This window comes from Hemibagrus wyckioides, linkage group LG25, assembly GCF_019097595.1.
Source record: "Hemibagrus wyckioides isolate EC202008001 linkage group LG25, SWU_Hwy_1.0, whole genome shotgun sequence".
In the NCBI taxonomy this organism is placed as follows: Eukaryota; Metazoa; Chordata; class Actinopteri; order Siluriformes; family Bagridae; genus Hemibagrus; species Hemibagrus wyckioides.
Genome location: NC_080734.1, coordinates 9,381,728 through 9,403,509, shown reverse-complemented (window position 1 = coordinate 9,403,509; position 21,782 = coordinate 9,381,728). Strand labels below are relative to the sequence as shown.

Genomic DNA, 21,782 nt, shown 5'->3' with positions numbered 1-21,782 from the left:
TCTCTCTCCACATTTGAACAACTGCCTTTTTAGAGTGTGACAGTTGAGAACGAGAGCACCAAAAAAAAGGGAAGTAAATTCAGGGGAAGCTAAATGTCCTCCAACACCACAACGCTGCTTTCTGTTACACAAATCTACATTCTGGACTGTTCACATGATCACTGACCGTGTGTTCACGTCACAGGGAAACTCAGAGAGGGAAATCAAACATTTATTGGAAAAAAGAGGGACTTTTGGTAGACACCATCAACGTAGTACTGCAAATGTAAATAGTATTGACATTTTCCCAAGTAATGGCCAAATAAATCTTTTGTTTTAATGCAATACAGGGATAAAATCAAGCTAGTTACATGAATTATCAATTCCGGTTATTATAGCTGTCCTGTGTGAGGCATAGTTGCTTATGGTTAACACGCTCGTCTCACACTTCCAGGGTTGGGGGTTTGATTCCCACCTCCACCCTGTGTGTACGGAGTGTACATGTTCTCCTGGGTTTCTTTTGGCTGACTGGCATCTCTAAATTGTCCACAGTGCATGAATCGGTGTGTGAGTGTGTGTGATTGTGTCCAGCAATGAGCTGGCATCTCTTTCAGGATGTCCCCCACCTTGTAGCATGGGTCCCCTGGTATAGACTCCAGGCTCTCTGTGACCTTACAGGGGAAGTGATACAGAAAATTGATGAATGAAACTGTTTTGTTTTTGTCGTCTATATACTGGCACTGTGAAAACTCACTCCGTGTTTAAAAAAAACAAAACAAACAACAACAACAACACAGTTAATTTTAAATTAACAAGCTAAATTTGAATTATTTATTGGGTGGTTTTGTTGTTGAATTATTTATGATGAGTCAATTAAACGACTTACTGTTTAAATCAAAAGTAATTTACGGCATAACGTGAATTATCATGACATTTCATGTTGAGTCACATTAGTGGAAATCACAACCAGTTATATGCATTAATATCTGAGTTATTACTCATAGTTATTAGCATGCTTCTTTGATCATTTCATTTCACTTGAACTGGTTTCATTCATAACTCAGAAAGTCAAAGTCAAAATCAAGGCCAACGGAAAGGTCATGAATAGAAAACTCTATTGCTTTAGATTTAGAGTCAGAATATTATTTTACACATCCCAAGGTTTGAATAGTTGGATTATGTTCATAAAATGGTTCTCTACTAAGGGGGAAGAATGAGTGTCCTTTTTACATCGTTAGAATAGTTCAACTAAGAAATGTACTTTCATTTATGACTTAACACATTTCACATCTAGCACATGATTTATAATCATCCCACATGACCCACTATTGCAACTTTCAAAAAAACACAAACACAGACATAGTTTACACACATTGCACACGTTCTGTCAGCGCACACGCCTCCTGAACCCTGCCATGTGACTGCTGTGAACTTAACATCCAGTATTCAGAGCTCATACTCATGATAAAATATAGTGTGGGTTAATATTTCATACCAAGAGCATACATATTTATCATAAAGATAAAATCTAAATCGATAAAGTATTTATTCCAATGGATGGAAATGACAGAAAGCTAGACACTTAGACAGAAAGACAGACAGACAGATCACTAGTATAGTGAGTAGGAGTGTTTGTAAACTAATACGGTGTGTTGTGTTTGTCGACCTCTGTGACGCTTAATCTCACGTTCCGTAGCGCCACAGCTGACAATTTACACACTTCCCACTACCACGATTTTGGTATGCACTTCCTGTTGTCCCATATCAGGTACTAAATACCTCGTCAGGTGCTTGGCCACCACACAGAGAGACTTTCCACTTGTCAACACAGTGTCAGAGCGAAAAAGAGGAAGTGGCAGTGTTGCCATGATGCTGTTTCCTGTCGTCATGATTTTGGAGTTTCCGCCGGTTAAAAAGAGGCCATGCGTGTGCAGCCGGTCCATCAGTGGGTGCAATTCGTGCTTCAGTGTCACATGTGTGAGCTCTGTGGATAAGTAACTCAAACCATGCTGTTATTTTACATGCAGTTCATCTGAAGTTAAAGAACGCTGGTTAGATACTGTTCACAGGTACGTGCCTTTCTCTGATATTATATTATTATTTTGTTTATTAGTACTATTCTTCTTAGCAAATCATGCATAAAGTTACTTGTACATCAATATGTATACAATGTGGCACATTAATCCATGCGGTAACCATAGACGTTTGTGAGAAATATTCAAAATAATTTGACAAAATCAGCATTGTTTTGTATAAGGGATTACATTTGACTAAGGATTCCTAACTGTCCTAGCTGTCTTATTAATACACTTAATAAATTTGATTTCTGATTGAATTTATTTACACAATGATGCGCTGATTTCTAATCAATATGATTAAGTGTGATCTGACGTTCATTTGATATTGTTATTGTGGTATTTTATGGTATGAAGTATCACTTTTTTAATGTTTTCCTAGTTAGCAAGTAGATACTGGTGCACAGCATAGCTTAGTTTGGTTTTCCACTTTTTATTCATATTTGTTTAGATATTTTTGCTCATGGTCAGTGACAAAATAGTAACATAAAAACTCAACAGTAATACACACAATATCCTTCAATGCAAAGCATCCTTCACTGTGCAAAGCTGTACAGGAAAGTTACTGAGAGGAAAGGTCACAGCATTTGCAAAATGTCATACAGTCCTTACCTTTAGCATGTAACCTAATTTTAACATTCTACTAGCTGTTTCACATTTCACACCAAATTAGCACTTGTAGTTTTGTCTTTGTCATCATCAGTGTCAGATTTTGCGTGATTGTCTATTACTTCCTTTACAAGAAAAACAACAATATTTTGTCTTTGATAACAGGGACATTGTGAAGATTCAATGTTTTCCTCAGTAGATAGATAAAAGGGATTGTTGATATAAGACCACTAACCACACTGCATACGATAACAGGACAATTACAGAAGCTAGGACGAGGACCGCTACGATTTCACCACCGCCAAGTGTCCTCATGAAGGTCTTGAGCAGCACCACTACAGTACGTACACCTATAAGTCAGATTGTATTGAGTGTCTATTGACTTGTTAGACTTTGATTCTAAGTTTTAAATGAATTGATAGGGGAGTTTTTATATGTTGGATTTTAAGCATTCATGAGTGTAATTCTGTGGCTCTGTGTGGTGTGTTGCAGAATAAAGCTCTGAGTGGAGGAGGAATGGAGGACAGTGTCATTGACCTGCAAGTGAATGTGAGTATTGGTCTTTCTACACTGTTTTAAGATATATAACATATAACCAAAGCAACCAGTTTGATTATTTGAAGAAGAAAAAAATACTGGTGGGTGTGGTGGGTATGTGCTGTAGCATGACTTCAGTGTGGTTATTAGGGTGTGTATAGTGTTGCCTTGTGTTGCCAAACACTCACTTCTTGCTGTTTTCCAGGCTCTCCATGACAACGGCAATGTCCCCTCCCTGCAGTGCAAGACGGAGCCGGCGATTGGTGAGTTCAAACTCGAATTAAAAAGGGCGGTTTGTGACCACAGTTGTGGTTAGGAGCCATCCAGAATGTAGCTGTGGCATTAAGTGGGGGAGAATCGGAAGAAGGAGATTGTAGAGTTGGGAGAAAAAGTAAAAAGAAAAACTTAGAGACAGAGAGAGATAGAGACAGAGAGAGAAGGCTTCTTTTTATTTTTTACTTGACACCTGAAGCTCTAAATCATGTGTCCTCATTGCTGTGCAGTCTCAAGTACACACTGTTAGTCTCACCCTGTTTCAGTCTATATTCTTACCAACTCCCCCTTTCAATCTGACTCGTAATCATGTGCTGATTTATTTTTGACTTTAGCAGAACATGATGGTGGTAAGAAGGGACTGTTCTCCAAGCTGATGAGAAGAGACACGCAGACGAACATATCCACAAGGCCAGGACACAAGACAAGCCAGCTGTTTGGCCAGCCTCTCCCTGAAGACGCTAAAATCCCCAAACCCATTGCAGTACGTCTCACTTCTTCTTCATTATTGCATTATTAACTAACAACACACAGTGCTTCTTATAACTGTTATAGTTACAGTTGACAAAGAAGTTCATGCTTGTTATCATTTAGCTTTACATCAGTTTCCTATAGAAATTACATTATACAATCTGCAGAAAGCTCCATTGTCATAACTAAGCTGCTTCACCCACACGTGTGTACAAGCTAACTAAGAGCTCATCAGTAGGAAGTGTTTAATCAGATAGTGTGCCAGTGGGGTTTTCAGCTGTAGCAAATCTCATGTTAACATCTGTACCACAGTTTAAACACCTCAAAAAAAATCTACAATCAAAAGCTAAGTCCCTATGATATGAAATAGCTTTTTTTTATTTATTATTTAAGCGTCACTGTTTTTGTAGAAATAGGGATGACAAATTTAAGGAACAACTTACATCTGTGTGACATCTTCGTTTGTGTCCATTCAGGAGCTTCTTGTGCTGTTGTGGAGGAAAGGTCCGGATACAGAGGGAGTTTTCCGGAGGGTTTGTAACAGCAAGAACCTGAATGCTGTCCGTGATCAACTCAACTCTGGGGTTACGGTGGATTTGGAGGCACTCCCTGTGACTCTGCTGGTTGGATTGTTAAAGGTAAACATGCTGTTCCTATTGCAGCATACCATTTCCATTTCCATTGTTATGATCATCCCCTCAATATCTCAGTTTTTACTAGAGCAAAGTATCAGGATCCTACAGTAATGTAGTTGTGTGAAATGACTAATTGAATGTGTTGCACAGTGATCCAGGAAGCTTGGTATTTGACGATGTGACAGCATAGACTCATTTCCAACACACTTAGCAAAATATCAGTCATATAATTCAGAAAAAAATGAATAATACTGATGTCACTCTATTGGCAGATGTTCCTGAGGGAGCTTCCAGGAAGTCTGCTGGTGGCTGAGCGCTACCCGGAGTGGATAAAAGCGCTGGAAAAAGAAAAGGAAGAGGAGAGATGTGCTGAATTGAGAAGGTGAGCACAGAGTAAAAAGAAAGAGAAAGAAAGAAAGCAACGTGTGGGGACAGCTAGGTGCTTTTTCATTTCAAGAAAGCACCTAAGTTCACTGGCTCAAAACTAAAACAGGAATAGAAAGTGTGGTTTTCAGTGGACTTTTCTTTTTTAAATAGGGAACAACTGAATGTCAAAATGTCAGCTTGTTCATTTGGCGGGATACTACTTCTGCTTTTTGAGACTGGTTAAAAAAAAAAAAAAAAAAAAGAGGACCAACTGATTTGTTTTTCTTCCTCTTTTTTGCCTGCTCTGTGTTTAGGATTGTTCTCAAACTCCCTGAAGCCAACAGGGTCCTGCTGCAGAACCTGCTCTGTTTGCTGTACCACATAATCCAGCGAACAGAGAAGAACAAAATGGATCCCAATAACTTGGCTATCTGCATTGGACCAACTCTGCTACAGCTCAGCAACCAGCCTCTAGATGTGGCCATGGTCGAGAAGGTTAGACACCTGTCATCTAACTCTTACTCATAGAGCTCATAAAGATCAAAGTGTGGTTTGTAGATGCGCAACAAACCACAGCATTCTAGTTTTTACCAGGCAAATATTTTTGTTTTTCATTTAGTATGAGTGTGAGTATGAGCTAAAAGCAGTTTTAAAAAACAAACACAGAGGAAAAAAATGGGAGGTGCACAGAATTTTCACACTGACTTATCTGTATTAGACGTGTATTAGATCTATATACAAATGCATACAAATTACCAATGAATCACATTTCTAGACAACTATGTCTAAACACTTCACATACCATGATAGGGCTCAGAAATAGGTGGACAAACCAGCTAGACACTCAGAGAATCAATTGTAGTTAAAAGTATTAAGTTACAGAGGAAGAATAATCTTTGATTTAGTATAAGCTTTGATAAAAACTGACAAAACTGTTAATGCAGGGTTTTTTACTAGACACTTTATTATTCACAAATATCTTATAGGTTAGCAGCTATGCCTTTCAAATGGTAGATAAAATGGTTATATGATGTTTACCTCAGAGCTGTAGGGAAACTCCCAAAAACACTGCTTCACCACCCCCCTACCACCCCATATCATGTAAAACTAGGTTACACTAATAGGTCATGCTTTATTTATATCCTTAACATCATAAATGTCATTTTGCATTTCAGGTGACAAACTTAACCAAGTTCCTGATTGAAAATTGCTGTGAAATCTTTGGAGAAAATATCCTGACTTTGCTTGGAGATCCAGAAGAAGAGCAGGGACAGACCTCAGGTACAGAAAAACACACTGATAAATCATAGACCATGTAAGGCCAGATTCTGAAAGTTTTTTTTATTCTTAATCTATTATTTTTTTTGCATTTAAAGAACACTTTATGATTTCACTACAGAAATAAGTCATCAAAATACATGAGGTTCTTAGTAACAAAATGAAAATCCATGTGTCATTTGTACCATATATGTACCAGTTTCATCTATGAAATGACGTACTCTCGTTCAACTTGGGATTTATTCAAGAGCACATCCTGAGCATCCTCTTAGTTATAATGCAACTTTCTTTTTTCACAGATACCAAGTCTTCACACCAGCGTGATTCAGCATATGACAGCACCGATGGAGAGAGTGCAGAGGCGACAGGACACACACAACAAGCATGTCCTGACATCCAAATCCAGTGTTCAGTCAATCATTCGCACTCCTCAGATAACATTTTTGAGACTTTCACCAAGCCTTTCGACCGGCGCAGCTCCGAGCCTGCCATCTTTTCCTCAGCTGGTGTGAAGGACCTCCAATTTCTGGCACGGAGTCACGATGACTGTTCTTCTGCTAAAGAGTACGAAGAACAGACGCTAAAGAAGCAAAATTCTGATGACTCATTTTTACAAGCACAGAGGACAAAATTGCAACCTTTGCTGAGAAAAGCGACTGGCAGTCTAAACCTTGAAGTACCAGCTATCACCAAAACCTCCTCCTTCTCCTCATGCTCTCTGGAAAGCACTAACTCAAACACATCTGAAACTTCAGTGTTTGTGAACTCTCCCGAGCCCTCACCATCCAGCCCTCGGAAAATTCAACCAAAACAATCCAAAACGGACACGAATGCAAGGCGTCCATTTACATTTAAGCGAGCCAAAAGCCTGGGAAGTTTCTCCAGTAACAGGGGAAGCAGCAAGAAAACGGAGGCACAAAAAGAGGGCACTTTTCCATGTGGGACATTGCAGGAGGACTCTCAGAATGAGGCAGAGCTTCCAGATGAGCCAGTGAGACGCCAAAGGCCACTCTCTGCCATAGATGTCTTCGATCATGTGGACAGACGTGACCCTGGCAGTCCACCATCCTACCAACAGGCTCTCATTTCTGGAGTCCTTCCGGCACCTCCGGAATACCGTTCCATGACTGTCCATCATGCCAGAGAGCTGGGGCAAAGATCTCGGCCCATCTCTATGACCGATTGCATCCTGGACGCTTCTCCTGTTAGCCAACTTTTGGACAATTTTAACTTCCATAGTGATAGTTTAGTCACAACTCAGCAAAGCACATTTAGGCAACGAGCCATGTCCGAGTCGATAGGCTGCACCAGGATTGAAAAGCACAATCGTCGGTGCAGTCAGCCTGTGTTCGAGGAGCTCTCATATGCAAAGGAGTCATATGTGTAAATTAGTACTTAGCTTTTTGTAGCTTTCACAATGCACTTGTTAGGCTGAGACATTCCCTATAAGGCAGTGTCATTTTCCTGTATCTAAAAGCTATTTAATATGCTAATGTAAAAGTAATATCACCAGTGGGAAGCTATGTTTATGTAAATATATACCAATATGTAAATAGAATAGCCTATTAAAGGGAATGGTTTGGCAAAATCAGCTATTTACTGTTGCACTGGAGCTAAAAGGCTAATAATGCTAACAAGTAAGAGACATCTGTCTCACCAAAAATAAATAGCTGCCTCAAATCACATCGACAACTTCAACAAAACTTCACTGTGTAGCTTGACACTGTAATGTCATGGTGGCAGCCATCTTGAAAGGCAAATCACTTTTTTCTTTAGCGTAATTTGGCAGCATTCTGCCCCATAGACTCCGTCCTCCTAAAGTTTGAAAGAGGAATTCATACCAGAAACTAGAAGTTTAACAAAACCATAGCAGATTTGAGCATGTGCTTGTAGAAAAGAAACCACGTCAGCTATGCTATTAGATTTGTGGCTCAGGTTCACAACTAAAGAACCAAATGTCAACACCAATCATGTCTTGGCTGATTGACTACATTTGCACAAATTTGTGTATATTTTGTTTTAACCTTACTATTCCAGACTGTTTGACTAAAGAATTCATTCTCAGTTTTCAGCCTCTGGCACGTTCATGATGACACTTGTAAATTAGATATCTAATTGTTTGTGTGTATGTGTATTATATATGTTATGATCTCACTTTTCTTCACTACAATAAACTTCATGTTCTATGAATTTTAGCTTCTGAACATCTCATCCTTTGGTATAATATAACTTTATTAAATATAATAATATTTATTATTAATATTAAACTTTATTGTGTGCTGTGTAATGTTAAAACTTTTAATCAAAATCTTGAAACCTCGAAGCTCATATATGCACTGTTCCACTTCTATAAGGGAATTGCGTAACAGAGACAAAGCCTCAGTGAGAACGCTGTGTTCTGCTTAACAACTCCGCACAGAGGAAGTCAGCAGCGATCACGCGGGCTGATTTGGTTTTTCTCTGAATTCAGTCAGCTTTTTGAATACGTGCCACCATTTCCTCCTCCTCGGCTAAAAGCACTGCTATCACTAGACCGCTGTATCGTATAACTGTAGTTTATAGCTGTACTTTTCACATCCTTCTGAAAATAGCTTAACTGATTGATGTTCATAGTTTCGACATGTTGTGACTTCAGTGAGAGTGTGAATTTCAATGAGAGCAGACATTTTCCTGTGAAAAGTGTCACCTGTCAGTATAGACACATACAAACACACACACAAGGTGGTGAGCTATACAAGAGCATGGTTTATTAATATCCCTAGTCTCAATCCATATAGAAAACGCTATATAGCTTGGCCTCTGCAGTGAATAAGCACATGGACTGACACGTCCGTCTTGCATAATACAATGGCACATTTTCCACCTGTAAACTGTTGATTATATAGTAATGCTTCAGTGCATGCTTTGCCTTCAGAGGCCATTAACAATCTTTGATTGGTCACCGAGTAACAAAACGGTTCATTGTGAGAAATTACAGGAACAAATGTCCAGTTTTTGGGTGTGAATGCCTGTCAAGGACATCAACAGCCTAAACAAAGTACAATCAAGAGTTTCAGAAAGTGCTCAATGGCCCGCGTGCCCTATACCACGTGTAGCAATGTTGCATAACTGTTGTGTAAGAATTGAGCATTTTCACAGTATTGACACTGTGTAAACAGAGCAAGCCAAAAGAAGTGACCGAAACCTGCAGGTGAAACTTTGTATCCACAATAATGTCCAACTCTAATCTTATTATTATTCTTTAATCTTAACTCTTATCTCTATACATTATCTTTTTCCCCTTCATTTTTATTGTATTTTCTTCATATTTACCCTAATGTAATCTACCCTACCTATTCTAATCCACCTGCCATTTTACGAACATGTAAAATCATGGCACAGAGAGACACTGCAGCTAAATTCTGCACTATTGAATAGGAAGTCATCCCAGGATTTTGCCAAAAAGGTCCTTGAGGAAGGCCTTAACTCTCAAATGCTCAGACTGGTTCGGATTGTGTCACACTTTGTATAAAATCATCTGCAAAATGAAGGCATGTACAATCAAAGTACCCCAAAGGAGCAATTCAGACATCATTGTGATTTTTAGACTGTGACTACAAAGACACATGGAAGTGTATCCAAGCCAAATTGTCTTTGGCTTAGACATTTGAGCCAATGCGATCCTGCAGTGAACAGAAGCATTACAAACTTGTGTGTTTCACTTTTTCACCAAAAGTCGCCTCCACAGTGTTTCCTGTGTTATCTCTTTTCCTCTCTCAGTCACTCTTTGACTTTCTCAGGTATCAAAGCAAAAGGGTTTGTGGCTTTTGTAACATTTACATGCAAACTCTGCACTGAATTATCCTTGCATTTCACAATAGTGGTAATTGAAACCTTCTGATATATCCTAAAGTAGTCCATGATGTGAAACATCACACAGTGACGCAAAACATGTAGGCACTTCACATGTCACGCAACATTAGATTTGTCACCTTAACAACACAATAAAAAAAATCAGGTACAGGGTAGTGAATAGTGAGAAACAGCCTCAACTCTCAGATTCACATGTTTAACGTGAGGGAACTGAATGTTCTCTGTCTCAGTTTGGGTATAGATGTTTTTATTTTTACAGATTGTGAACCCCAAACCACTTCCTGATGGCAGTGCCAACTACTTCCTGATGGCAGTGCCAAGTATTTGTAATTCATTTTATAACACTGAATACATAGAGATAAACCTACTCATTGCATCTTTATTGCATTAAGAGTATCGTTCTGCTTGTTTTTTAATCCTTTTTTAATTGTATTTTCGTTGCACATTGTCATCCACTATCTCTTCCCTATCACAGACAGCAACCAAGTGGTAAAGGTGAGAGTTACATGCTTCCTGCAAGACATTTGCTGCTCTAGCATAGTGTCTTCTTTGAGCTGTTGCTCGTGCAACACACTCAGGGGACGCTCAAGATGCGGCCTTGCAAAACTTGGTTGTGACATCTAATTTCTGCTGGTCTAGAACTAAGCACTATTAAGATGTCAGGAAGTAATTAAGGCTCAAGTAAGGAAAGATTACATTTAGCAGCTAAAGTGCTAAAACCGTTATCTTACACAGTGCTTTGCAAAAATATTCAATCCCTCTACCAGTCACCAGATTCTTCTGGATTATGAATTACACTTAGATTGTTTCAGGCAGTATTTTTATTGCAAATCAGTATGCTCTTAAAGCAAATTTTCTTAAAGTCAAAATTCATTATTTGCCAGCAAATCATTAAAATAATCTTTAAAAAGCTGAGAAATGCTGCTTGCATAAGTTTTTTTAACCTCTTCATATTAGTATCTGATAGAACCACCTTTTGCTTTAACAACATCTTTATGTTTCTACCAGCTATTTACACTCATTAAATGTTATTAAAAATTAAAAATTAAATTTGAGTGATTTTGTGAGTCCCTTCTTTTTGACAGAATTGCCCTAGTTGTTGGAGGTTTGATGAATGTTGTTTTATGATTCAGTTCAGGACTTTGACTTTGCTGGAGCTGGTTCTCTTGTAATACAGCCCTGTATATCCATGCTCCCTTTAATTTTGTCAAGAATCATGGGATAGATGATTAAAAGCATCCCCAGAGCTTGATGGTGCCACACTAGATTTCACTGTACGGTTGGTTGTTAACAGAGGTATAGCCATATGGTGCATTGAAACAAACACTGTATCTTGACCTTGGTCTCATCACCACATTTTCACTGGGCCATTCTCATGCTTTCATATAGCTGAGCAGTGGTTTCTCTCTAGCCATCTTCCTATACAGTCTTCATTTATGCTGAGCGCTTGAAACTACCTGTGTAAATACAATACTAAATAACATTTAGTTAGTTCAGAGGAAAACCTGTTCAGATACTCCAGCCAAAAATCAGAAGACTACAACAAATGAAGTGTTATATATTATATTAATATATAGTATATATTAATTATTAAAAGAAAAAGCAATGAGACAACAATTTCAGCCTCACCTCACTGACACCATCTAGTGGTTTAGGGCTAGAGACGAGTTGTTCATAAAAACAGCACTTTCTATACCCGCTTTATTCCTAATTAGGGTCACAGGGATCTGCTGGAGCCTATCCCAGCACACATTGGGCAAAAGGCAGGGGTACACCCTGGACAGGTCATCAGTCCATCACAGGGCCACACATATAGACAGACAACCACACACACTCACTCCTATGGGCAATTTAGAATTACCAATTAACCTATTGTACTTGCTTTTGGAAACCGGAGTAAACCCACACAGGCATGAAGAGAACATGCAAACTCCACACAGAAAAGCCCCTGCCTGTTCAAACCCGGGATTCAAACCCAGGACCTTCTTTCTGTAAGGCAACAGTGCTAACCACTAATTACTGCCCTTGCCCTAATTATATTTGTGCTTTATTGTGCTTTATTATATTTTATGATTTTAGCTGTTGTGTGAAGGCTCTGGTTTTGAATAAGTTGTGTTTTAGCTGTGAATGTTTTTCCTATATTTCTGAAGTGGTTAGGTAAATTAATTTCAAGTACTGTTGCCCCATCTTTGTGTCTCAATTTTCTCAAATTTAACCCTTCAACAGACCCTTCATGAGAAATGCATTATAATCACCATTACAGTCATGATAACTGGACTGGACCTCTATGACACATAAACACCCTCAAAATATTTGAATGAATGAAATTGAATGTAAGAATCAACCCAAGTTCTCACCTTACAATCAAACTGTGTACAGACATAATTCTCATTTCAAAACCCACCTCTGCTTATCTGCACTTACCACACCATCAAGGGAATGGTGTGGTAGCTTAGTGGTTAATGTTCTGACCTACTGATGGGGAGGTTTGAATCACAGGTCTAGTAAGCTGCCACTGATGGACTCCTGATCAAGGCCTTTAACCCTAAATTGCTCATTTGTATAAAAAAAAAATTGACATAAGTCGCTCCGGATAAGGGTGTTGCAAATGTAATCCCAGGAACCATAGGTAGTTTATCACATACACATATTCACAGCATATCCTATTCGTACAATGGGGCAAAATCCACATAATGGCTTTTAAGGGAAACCAGGGGTAAGGTGTAGGTGTCAGCAGGTGGACTGGCTACTGCAAAGAAGGTTGGAATAAGTGTCAGGGTATGTATGTGGTGCTTTGTGATGGACAGGCATCCTACTGGATGTAGTCCTTGTAACCAGTGTTCTCCAGAAAGGTTCTACATCCATGGTGACCCTAGCCAAGACATACTAGATGAATGCTTGATTTTACTAGTCACTGTGTTCATCTAAACAAAACAATGTTAAGCACTCTTTATTACAAAATTGTGGACAACTATAACCAAGATTTTGGCACAAAATGAACTTGAATACAAAGTAGCAGAGGCGGTTTTGACATACACTATATTGTCAAAAGTTTTTGGACACCCCTCCAAATCACTGAATTCACGTGTTGTTTTTCAGGGCTTGGGCTCGGCCCCTTAGTTCCAGTGAAAGGAACTCTTAATGCTTCAGCATACCAAGGCATTTTGGAAAATTTCATGCTCCCAACCTTGTGAGAACACTTTGGTGATGGACCCTTCCTGTTCCAACATGACTGCACACCAGTGCACAAAGCAAGGTCCATAAACACATGGATGAAAGAGCTTCCCACAAAGTTGAGAGCATGAAAATGTCCAAAATGTCTTGGTATCAAGTGTCGTTTTGACCTGGTCTCACGACAGATTAGGTCTGTGCTGCTCTCTGCTGGACTGTTAATAAATCTGCTGCTATAAACGTGTTGAATTATTTAGTCGTGTCTGCCTTCACACTGCTTGTTGTTTTCTTGCCATGTTCTTCCGCTAGGGCGGCGCCAGAGATTAATCTGTAACTGGGACTGGACAATAAAATGTCAACAATTCCTTGAAAAAAAAATGGCCATTTAATTATACTTTTATGGCGTGATAATTATGGAGGAGATTGCAAAGGAAGTCTCCTTATCCCCTGAGGATGGAGAAGAAAACTCCACGGAGAATGGTAAAATATGGTGTTTGAAACGAGTTGGGAAAGACAGCGGCTGGCTACGACTCTTCGAAAATACTGAGGTAACTGCCTGAGCTAGCTAGCTAGCTAGCATGCTAACCGGTGTACAAGTTAGCTGTGTAGCTACCAGTTTAATACTATGTTTACTAGCTGAACGGACTTCACTTATAAAAATATATAAGTAACTATAGACCAGTTATGGATAACTATCAAAAAAGGAGTCTAGGCAACAGCTAGCTGAAGTTGTTGATACTTAGCTTGACGTTAGCTCATTAGTAGCGAATTTCATGGGACATTATTAGCAGTTAGCATGGCGTTAGGGCGCATTCAGTTTGAACTGATTTGATTATTCCTGTTTATAATTATTTCTGCTTTGTGTAAGGTTACCATTGGACGTGGCCTGAATGTCACTCATCAGATTCTGTCAGTGAGTTGTCCGCTGATGATCTCCAGAAACCACTGCATGTTTAAGCAGAGAGAACATGGCCAGTGGACAGTGACTGACAATGAGGTACAGAGCTCAGTTTGTAAGACTTTTTAAACAACAAGAAGTCTCTACTGTGTCGATATCCTTTAAAAACAGTTAAATAAAGACTGAGGTGTTGTTATAACTCTGAATATAATGTCAGAAAACTACAGGTTCTGCACTAGTGAGCTTTTCTGCCTGGACAGGTTAGGAATAAAACATTAATGGAACATTTCAGTGACCAGCAGATTCCGTCCCAGTGTTGATTATTTTCCAAACTCAGATTTTTTATTCCTCAGCAGTTATTGCAGATTGTATTTATTAACATCCCATCATATCTTTTATCCAATTACAGTCACGTTTAATTTTGCGGAACAATTGCAAGATCAAGTTCATGTTACAGTTATCATTTGCATTGTAGGAGCTATCAATGGTCAAGGTTATTAATTCGAATAATTGAGGTTAATCGGTATAAATACATTGATGACTGCTGTACGATGATTAGTTTTGAACATGAACATAAAATTCGATTGTGATTGGTTTATTCTGAACACAGCCAAATGAAAAAACAGTGTGCACAGAAACTTATTTGTGCAATATTTCTCGAAAATGTTTCTGATTCACTTTTATACACCGATCAGGCATAACATTATGACCTCCTGACTAATGTTGTGTTGGTCTCCCTTTCGCTGCCAAAATAGCCCTGACCCGTCATGCACTGTGTATTCTGACACTTTTTTATCAGAACCAGCATTAACTTCTTCAGCAATTTGAGCAACAGTAGCTTGTCTGTCGGATTGGACCACCTGAAAAGCCTTTGCTACCCACGTACATCAATGAGCCTTGGCCGCCCATGACCCTGTCCCCGGTTCACCACTGTTCCTTCCTTGGACCACTTTTGATAGATACTGACCACTGCAGACCGGGAACACCCAACAAGAGCTGCAGTTTTGGAGATGGTCTGATCCAGTCGTCTAGCCGTCACAATTTGGCCCTTGTCAAACTCGCTCAAATCCTTATGCTTGTCCATTTTTCCTGCTTCTAACACATCAACTCTGAGGACAAAATGTTCACTTGCTGCCTGATATATCCCACCCACTAACAGGTGCCATGATGAGGAGATAATCAGTGTTATTCACTTAACCTGTCACTGCTCATAATGTTATGGCTGATTGGTGTATATATGCATCTGCAAAGCATTTTTAGGTTGTTAAAGTTGTTGTTGTTCATCAGATTTTATTTTTAGAGTATCAGAGTTTATTTTTAGTGAAGTACAGGCTATTGTGGAGGGTATTTTTTTCCTAGACTGCAATTGCTTTTAATAATTTGCTCTTTTCCTTCAATGCCTCAGAGCCTAAATGGAGTGTGGGTGAATGGTACTCGGATATCCCCTGGGAAACCTCACATTCTGCAGCGGGGTGATATTGTGCGATTTGGCGTCCCATTGGATGGTAACCCAGTTGAGTTCGAGTATGTTCTTCTCCACTCCACCCTTGACAAAATCAAAGATTTCTTGACAAAAACAACTGCTGCAGAAGTCAAAGCTTTGACATCCAAATCAAAAAAGTTTAAGCGAAAATTTGGCACAGATGAGACAGAGTCGATCAACCCACCAGACTCGAAACCGAAGCTCTATCGCACGACTAACACAGATAAATCTCACAGCCAGCCCTGTCCCACAGCAACAGTCCCCGATCAGGCTGGACCTAGTCAACCATCCGGGAGCTTCACTCAGTGTAGTGACAGCAGCCAGCATCTGACTACCTTAAAACGCTACAGCGACAACCTGAAAGCTTTAAAGGAGCGTATGGGGGCCACACAGAAGCGAGCAGCTGAGTTAGAGGGGCAGGAAGGCTCAAGTCTAGAGCAGCAGAAGGAAATGGAGGTTCTGCAAGAGCAGATGAAGCTTCTACGAGGCGAGTTAAAATCGCAGCAGGAACTGGCACAGCAACGCATGGAGATCCTGGAGAGGTCTGTGTGTGAGGAGGAGAGACGACTGGCGGTGGGTTTATATAGAAACTTTTAATCCTTATACTGTCTATATGTGTAAAGCTTAGCCATGTGCTGGGACTCTGTTACAGGATATATAATTAATCGGTGTAAAAAATGTTGGCTACATCGACGGGTAGGCACTGTTTGTGCTATTGAGATATTGTGAGTTTTGTATATAAAGAGGGACCTTGTTTTAGAAAAAGTTGTAAGCCTCAGCATTTTTACATTTTTATTTAAACACACTAATATTAATTTGGTGAGATACACAAGTCTCAATAAATACTGGTCTAGATTTAGCATTAATTCACTTTGTGATGTCGTCTCTCTTAAAAGACGGAAAGAAGCCAGCAGAAAGAAGATGGCCTGAAAAAACAACTCGAGGAGGCTTTAAAAGAGGTAAGTGATTTCTGTGTACTGTGGTGCTTGAATGTTTTGAAACATTTACAGTTTTTTTATTTATTTATTTTTTGCGTAAATCCGATCTAAAACATCTTCCCTTCACCCAAATCCGAAAAAGAATACAAAACAAACTGAATTAAACAAGTGTGAGAAAAATATTATACTTGATATTTTTTTATTTATTTGTTGACGAAAAAGGTTTAAAATGACATGTTTGTGAGTGGCAAAGTTATGTGAAGCCTTGCTTTCAATATCTGGTCTTGACCCCCTTGTGCAGCAATAACTGCACCTAAATATTTCCTGTAACTCATCGGTCTTGGACATCTGCTTTTCTAGGAATTTTCCTCAGTACAGAACAGCTTCAACTCTGTCCACAACAATTCTGTTGTATCCAGGTCAGGATTTTGGCTCAGCCATTCCAAAACATTAACTTTATTCTTTGGGAGAACAACTTGTGCACTTAGGGCTGTTGTCTTGCTGCATGACCCACTTTCATGGAAAATATCTCTGTAGAATTTGCTGTTATAATTCAGAATTAATTCTTCCATCAACTGTGGAAAGCTTTCCAATCCAGATGTACCTCAACTGGCCCAAACCATGATGCATCCACTACCATGTTTCACTGATGGGATAAGGTTCTTTTGCTGGAATGCATTGTTTTTCTTTCTCAAAACATAATGCTTCTCATCTAAGAAAATTAAAAGTTCTGTTTGGGTTTGCTCTTTCCAGTAGATTTCTGGTTTGTCCTCATGATCTGTAGCAAACTATAGACGAGCAGCAGTGTTCTTTTCGGAGAGCAGTGGCTTTCTCCTTGCTACCATGTGATGCACACCATTGTTGTCCAGTGTTCTCCTGATGATCATTAACATTAGCCAATGTGAGAGAAGTGTTTCTGAAGTCCACAGAGATCTCCTTTCTTTGTGCTGTGATGTACTTTCACAAACGTGCTGTTCAGATCAGATTTTGATTGAACCCTGTTCAGTAAAATTGGGTGCTCACCCATGTTTACATACTTTTGCTATTCACAGATATGTAATATTGTTATTGTTTTATTCATTAAATAAATGACTACGTATAGGATTTTTGTCCCATTTGTTTAATTTGGTTCTCTTGTTAACTTGGATGATTGTTAGGGCATATTTATGCAGATATATAGACAATGTGAAGGAGTTCACAAATTTTCAAGCACCACTGTATATGGGTGAAATTGATTTCCATAAAAAATAATTGTCTAAGTTCCCTCTGTTTTTGTTGTGGCTTGTTTTGTTTTATTTAATGTTGGAATTATAACACAGACCTGAAAGACTGAAGTCTGAAAGACTGAGTCAGGGTGACTGATTCACATTTTCTCTCTTAACGTGTCATCTGTCTTTATTCTGCTGCTTCAGCACTGTAGAGTAATAGAAGAGCTCAAACACGAAAGAGAAGGATTTCAAGAAGTTCTTCAGGCCAAAGACAAAGAGCTAGAAGTTACCAAGGTACAGTGAAAGCTGATGGTTATCATTTTTTCCCCCTCATGTTTTACTATTGTACTGTGACACTATTGTAACTGCGCTAGCAGCACCTTCCCAAACACAAAAATATTTACTGACTGTTATTTGTTGTCTATTTGAGTTTTGCGTGTTTAATAAATGGTAAATGATTGTTGGGTTTGCTGCAGGAGGAGAAAGAGCGGGCAAGGGCTCAGAAGGAAGAGGTAGTCACACAGATGACAGAAGTGCTGGAGAATGAACTGCAGTGCATCATCTGCGCTGAACTCTTCATCGAGGTACGGCCATCAGGAACTTTAAAATTAGTCCTATATCAAGTCATGTATAGTATGTGTGTGGATGCATTTAGACATCTTGAACATTTTAAAATATCTCGTAGACGACTACGTAACTTGTGTTCTCTTGAAATCTTTCTGATTGTGTTAAGCACTTGTGTTCATGAGAATTTTTGTCACTCTTCTCAGGCTGTGACCCTGAGCTGTGCTCACAGTTTCTGTCAGCACTGTATCGCAGACTGGCGGAGACGCAGAGACGAGTGCCCCATCTGCAGGCAGCCCATTGTGTCACAGGCTCGCTCTCTGGTGCTGGACAACTGCATTGACCGCATGGTGGAAAACCTGAGCACTGCGATGAGGGAGAGGAGAACGGTACTCATCAGCCAGAGGAAAGGTGAGAGGTGCGTCCTTCCTGCTCAATATACTGCAAACAATTTAGCAACGTTATGCAGTGTGGTTATCTATGTGATCAATGTGTGTTTGTGTTTATACACTATGTTGCCAAAACTTTTGTGACACCCCTCCAAATTATTGAATTCAGGGGTTGGGCTTGTCCTGTTAGTTCCAGTGAAAGGAACTCTTAATGCTTCAGAATGCCAAGACATTTTGGACAATTTCATGCTGATGACCGAGTTTGGTGTAGAGGAACTTGACTGGCCTGCACAGAGTCCTGACCTTAACCCGAAAGAACACGTTGGGGATGAATTAGAGCGGAGACTGCAAACCAGGCCAAAACTGGAACGTCTGCCTTCACATGCACATGAATGTAATATGGAGTTGTTCCGCCCTTTACAGCTATAACAGCTTGAACTCTTCTGGGAGGGCTTTCCACAAGGTTTAGGAGTGTGTTTATGGGAATTTTTGACCATTCCACTAGAAGAGCATTTGTGAGGTCAGGCACTGATGTTGGACTCTGACTCACAGTCTCCGCTCTAATTCATCCCAAAGGTGTTCTGTCAGGTTGAGGTCAGGACTCTGTGCAGGCCAGACAAGTTCCTCCACACCAAACTCGCTCATCCATGTCTTGATGGACCTTGCTTTGGTTACTGGTGCGTAGTCATGTTGGAACAGGAAGGGGTCATCCATCATCTGTTCCCACAAAGTTGGGAGCATGAAATTGTCCATAATGTCTTGGTATGCTGAAGCATTACGAGTTCTTTTCACTGAAACTAAGGAGCCGAACCCAACCCCTGAAAAACAACACCTGAATTCAATGATTTGGAGGGGTGTCCCAAAACTTTTGGCAATGTAGTGTATTTATACTTCATATATTTAACTTCATAACTACAAATTGTCCATTGTTTATTTTCTGGATGTTAAACCCTAGCAACTCATGAAACAACTTCTAAATTACACTGTAGATCTAATTAAACAGATCTAGTATAATAATAAATATAAATAATAGTATAAAAGCTTTTGTCTGTGATTTCACAGGTCAGCATAAATCACCTTCTGTTGGACTGGTAGTGATCCAGGATGATGGTGACAGAGATCCATCAGTTCAACCATCTAACACAGCAAAGGCAACCTGGTGAAGCCCTGTGTAAATAATATCAATGTGTATGATCAATAGTATGAATGTGAAAACCACAGCTATGAACTTGTTGCTGTTTGTAGATAATTGTCATATTTGTTAGTTTTTCTTTTTGTCTTACCAATAAAGCAGATTAGATTGTCATTAAGATATTACATTTTGTCTGATGTGTAATAATCTAATGGCTGTATCTCAGATTTGTTTGGTCAGATAGTTCTACATTGATCCTCGGACCCATTAGGCCCTTATTTCATCACTCTCCCTATAGACCATTCATGAAAGGATGTGTAGGCTTAGGGTTGTTTTGTCTTATAAGGCTTCTTATAGCTTTGAAGGTCACCACCACAGTTATTTTGAGACAGCAGCCCAATAGTTATGTTCATAGTTTAAAGTTTCTATGAACAACATGACCAGCAAAGCCGTTTCCGTCACTGTAAAATAATTGTAGGTGTCTTTACCACTAGGGGGCAGCAGATTTTTATTTTATATAGCCTTACCTCATGTGAATGGCCTGACCAAAAAAATTTGGAAGAAGATTGAGTGAAGGATGGGATTTGACCACAACTGGTGGTGGTGTTCACAGCCACTAACATTTTAATTAACAGCAATTATATTAAACACAGTATGTAACTTGCTTAGAGAATGTTAGTAGGCTAAAGTAGTTATTATGCAACTACATTCTGTTGTGATCTGAAGTACTTCTGCAGACTTCTATAAGATTTGACAAACTTGATAGTAAAATTTATCATCTCAAACGCCAAACAAAAGCATTCAAAACCTCTTTTTATTTTGCAGTAGCACTTTTAATGAAATACTTTCACAGAAATGTTTTTTCTAAAAAAAAGAGCACAATCATATGGTACAGAACAAAAATATCAAGAAATTAAGAGTGTATTAATAACCAAACACTTTTAAACGTACTGGAAAAGTGTTGCAAATATGTATTAAAGTTTAATGGGCCTGGGATAGGGGACACAATGCTCGTCATCAACCTTTTTGTCCATCCATCCTTTTGTGTCACCAAACCACCAACTGTAAGAGGGCTAGAGAAAACTGGAGAACCTGGAGAAAACCTGGCACTGACACTGGAGGTCAGACCACACACACATACACTGATCAGGCATAACATTATGAGCACTGAGATGTGAAGTGAATAACACTGATGATCTCCTCATCATGGCACCTGTTAGTGGGTGGGATATATTAGGCAGCAAGTGAACATTTTGTCCTCAATGTGTTAGAAGCAGGAAAAATGGATCAGAGCATCTCCAAAACTGCAGCTCTTGTGGGGTGTTCCCGGTCTGCAGCGGTCAGTATCTATCAAAAGTGGTCCAAGAAAGGAACAGTGGTGAACCGTCAACAGGGTCATGGGCGGCTAAGTTTCACTGATGCACATGGGGAGTGAAGGCTGGCCTGTGTGATCCGATCCAACAGACGAGCTACTGTTGCTCAGGTTGCTGAAGAAGTTAATACTGGTTCTGATAGAAAGGTGTCAGAATACACAGTGCATGATGGGCTGTTTTGCCAGCAAAAGGGGGACCAACACAACATTAGATAGATAGATAGATAGTTTATTCATCCCAAAGGGAAATTCACAAGCAGGTGGTCATAATGTTCTGCCTGGTTGGTGTATGTATACTGTATATACACAGTGCACTGGGTCTTAGCAAGTTTAACAACACTGCTAAAATCCAGATTGTGAAACAGTAGTTAGTTCTCGGTATCTGAGAAATAGCAGGATGGAAAATCTCTCAAAAGGCTCCACAGTTTTTTTTTCACACTACTGAAAAAAAAAAAAACCCAACTCTAAAGGTGTGGAAATGTCTGTCACATAAAAACCCACAAGTGAAGCACAAAACCTGGAAGAGCTCTCGTGTGAAAGTTCTGTGTGAAA

General features: G+C 39.4%; 2 protein-coding genes across 6 annotated transcripts; both read left to right on the top strand.

The window, feature by feature from the left end:
* Positions 1 to 1,909: 1,909 nt before the first annotated feature.
* On the top strand, positions 1,910 to 8,413 carry tagapb (T cell activation RhoGTPase activating protein b). 4 transcript variants are annotated; one of them, XM_058379405.1, is made up of 10 exons: positions 1,910 to 2,048; positions 2,919 to 3,003; positions 3,156 to 3,212; positions 3,406 to 3,463; positions 3,812 to 3,957; positions 4,421 to 4,582; positions 4,852 to 4,961; positions 5,260 to 5,440; positions 6,121 to 6,226; positions 6,523 to 8,413. In XM_058379405.1, exons 2-10 carry the CDS (start codon positions 2,977 to 2,979, stop codon positions 7,608 to 7,610), a joined length of 1,935 nt encoding a protein of 644 aa, XP_058235388.1. In that variant the 5' UTR covers positions 1,910 to 2,048; positions 2,919 to 2,976; the 3' UTR covers positions 7,611 to 8,413. The 4 variants fall into 4 exon arrangements, with proteins under 4 accessions (XP_058235388.1, XP_058235387.1, XP_058235389.1 ...); XM_058379404.1 differs by having other exon boundaries at positions 3,809 to 3,957; XM_058379406.1 differs by lacking the exons at positions 1,910 to 2,048; positions 2,919 to 3,003; positions 3,156 to 3,212; positions 3,406 to 3,463 and adding an exon at positions 3,536 to 3,718 and having other exon boundaries at positions 3,809 to 3,957.
* A 5,129-nt stretch (positions 8,414 to 13,542) lies between these two features.
* rnf8 (ring finger protein 8, E3 ubiquitin protein ligase) lies at positions 13,543 to 20,036 on the top strand. 2 transcript variants are annotated; one of them, XM_058379677.1, is made up of 8 exons: positions 13,543 to 13,794; positions 14,115 to 14,243; positions 15,550 to 16,200; positions 16,524 to 16,586; positions 17,978 to 18,067; positions 18,250 to 18,357; positions 18,544 to 18,748; positions 19,789 to 20,036. In XM_058379677.1, the coding sequence occupies exons 1-8, from the start codon at positions 13,660 to 13,662 to the stop codon at positions 19,887 to 19,889; spliced, it is 1,482 nt and encodes a 493-aa protein (XP_058235660.1). In that variant the 5' UTR covers positions 13,543 to 13,659; the 3' UTR covers positions 19,890 to 20,036. The 2 variants fall into 2 exon arrangements, with proteins under 2 accessions (XP_058235660.1, XP_058235661.1); XM_058379678.1 differs by having other exon boundaries at positions 13,544 to 13,794; positions 18,544 to 18,755.
* The last annotated feature ends 1,746 nt before the right edge of the window (positions 20,037 to 21,782 follow it).

Bases quoted from the DNA above. Each gene is read 5' to 3' on its own strand.
- tagapb (XM_058379404.1), top strand. From the start codon at position 2,977: ATGAAGGTCTTGAGCAGCACCACTACA. The intron at 4,962-5,259 runs GTGAGCACAGAG...CTCTGTGTTTAG, and splicing joins AGATGTGCTGAATTGAGAAG to GATTGTTCTCAAACTCCCTG. The intron at 6,227-6,522 runs GTACAGAAAAAC...CTTTTTTCACAG, and splicing joins AGAGCAGGGACAGACCTCAG to ATACCAAGTCTTCACACCAG.
- rnf8 (XM_058379677.1), top strand. From the start codon at position 13,660: ATGGAGGAGATTGCAAAGGAAGTCTCCTTATCCCCTGAGGATGGAGAA. The intron at 16,201-16,523 runs GTGGGTTTATAT...CTCTCTTAAAAG, and splicing joins AGGAGGAGAGACGACTGGCG to ACGGAAAGAAGCCAGCAGAA. The intron at 16,587-17,977 runs GTAAGTGATTTC...CTGCTGCTTCAG, and splicing joins TCGAGGAGGCTTTAAAAGAG to CACTGTAGAGTAATAGAAGA.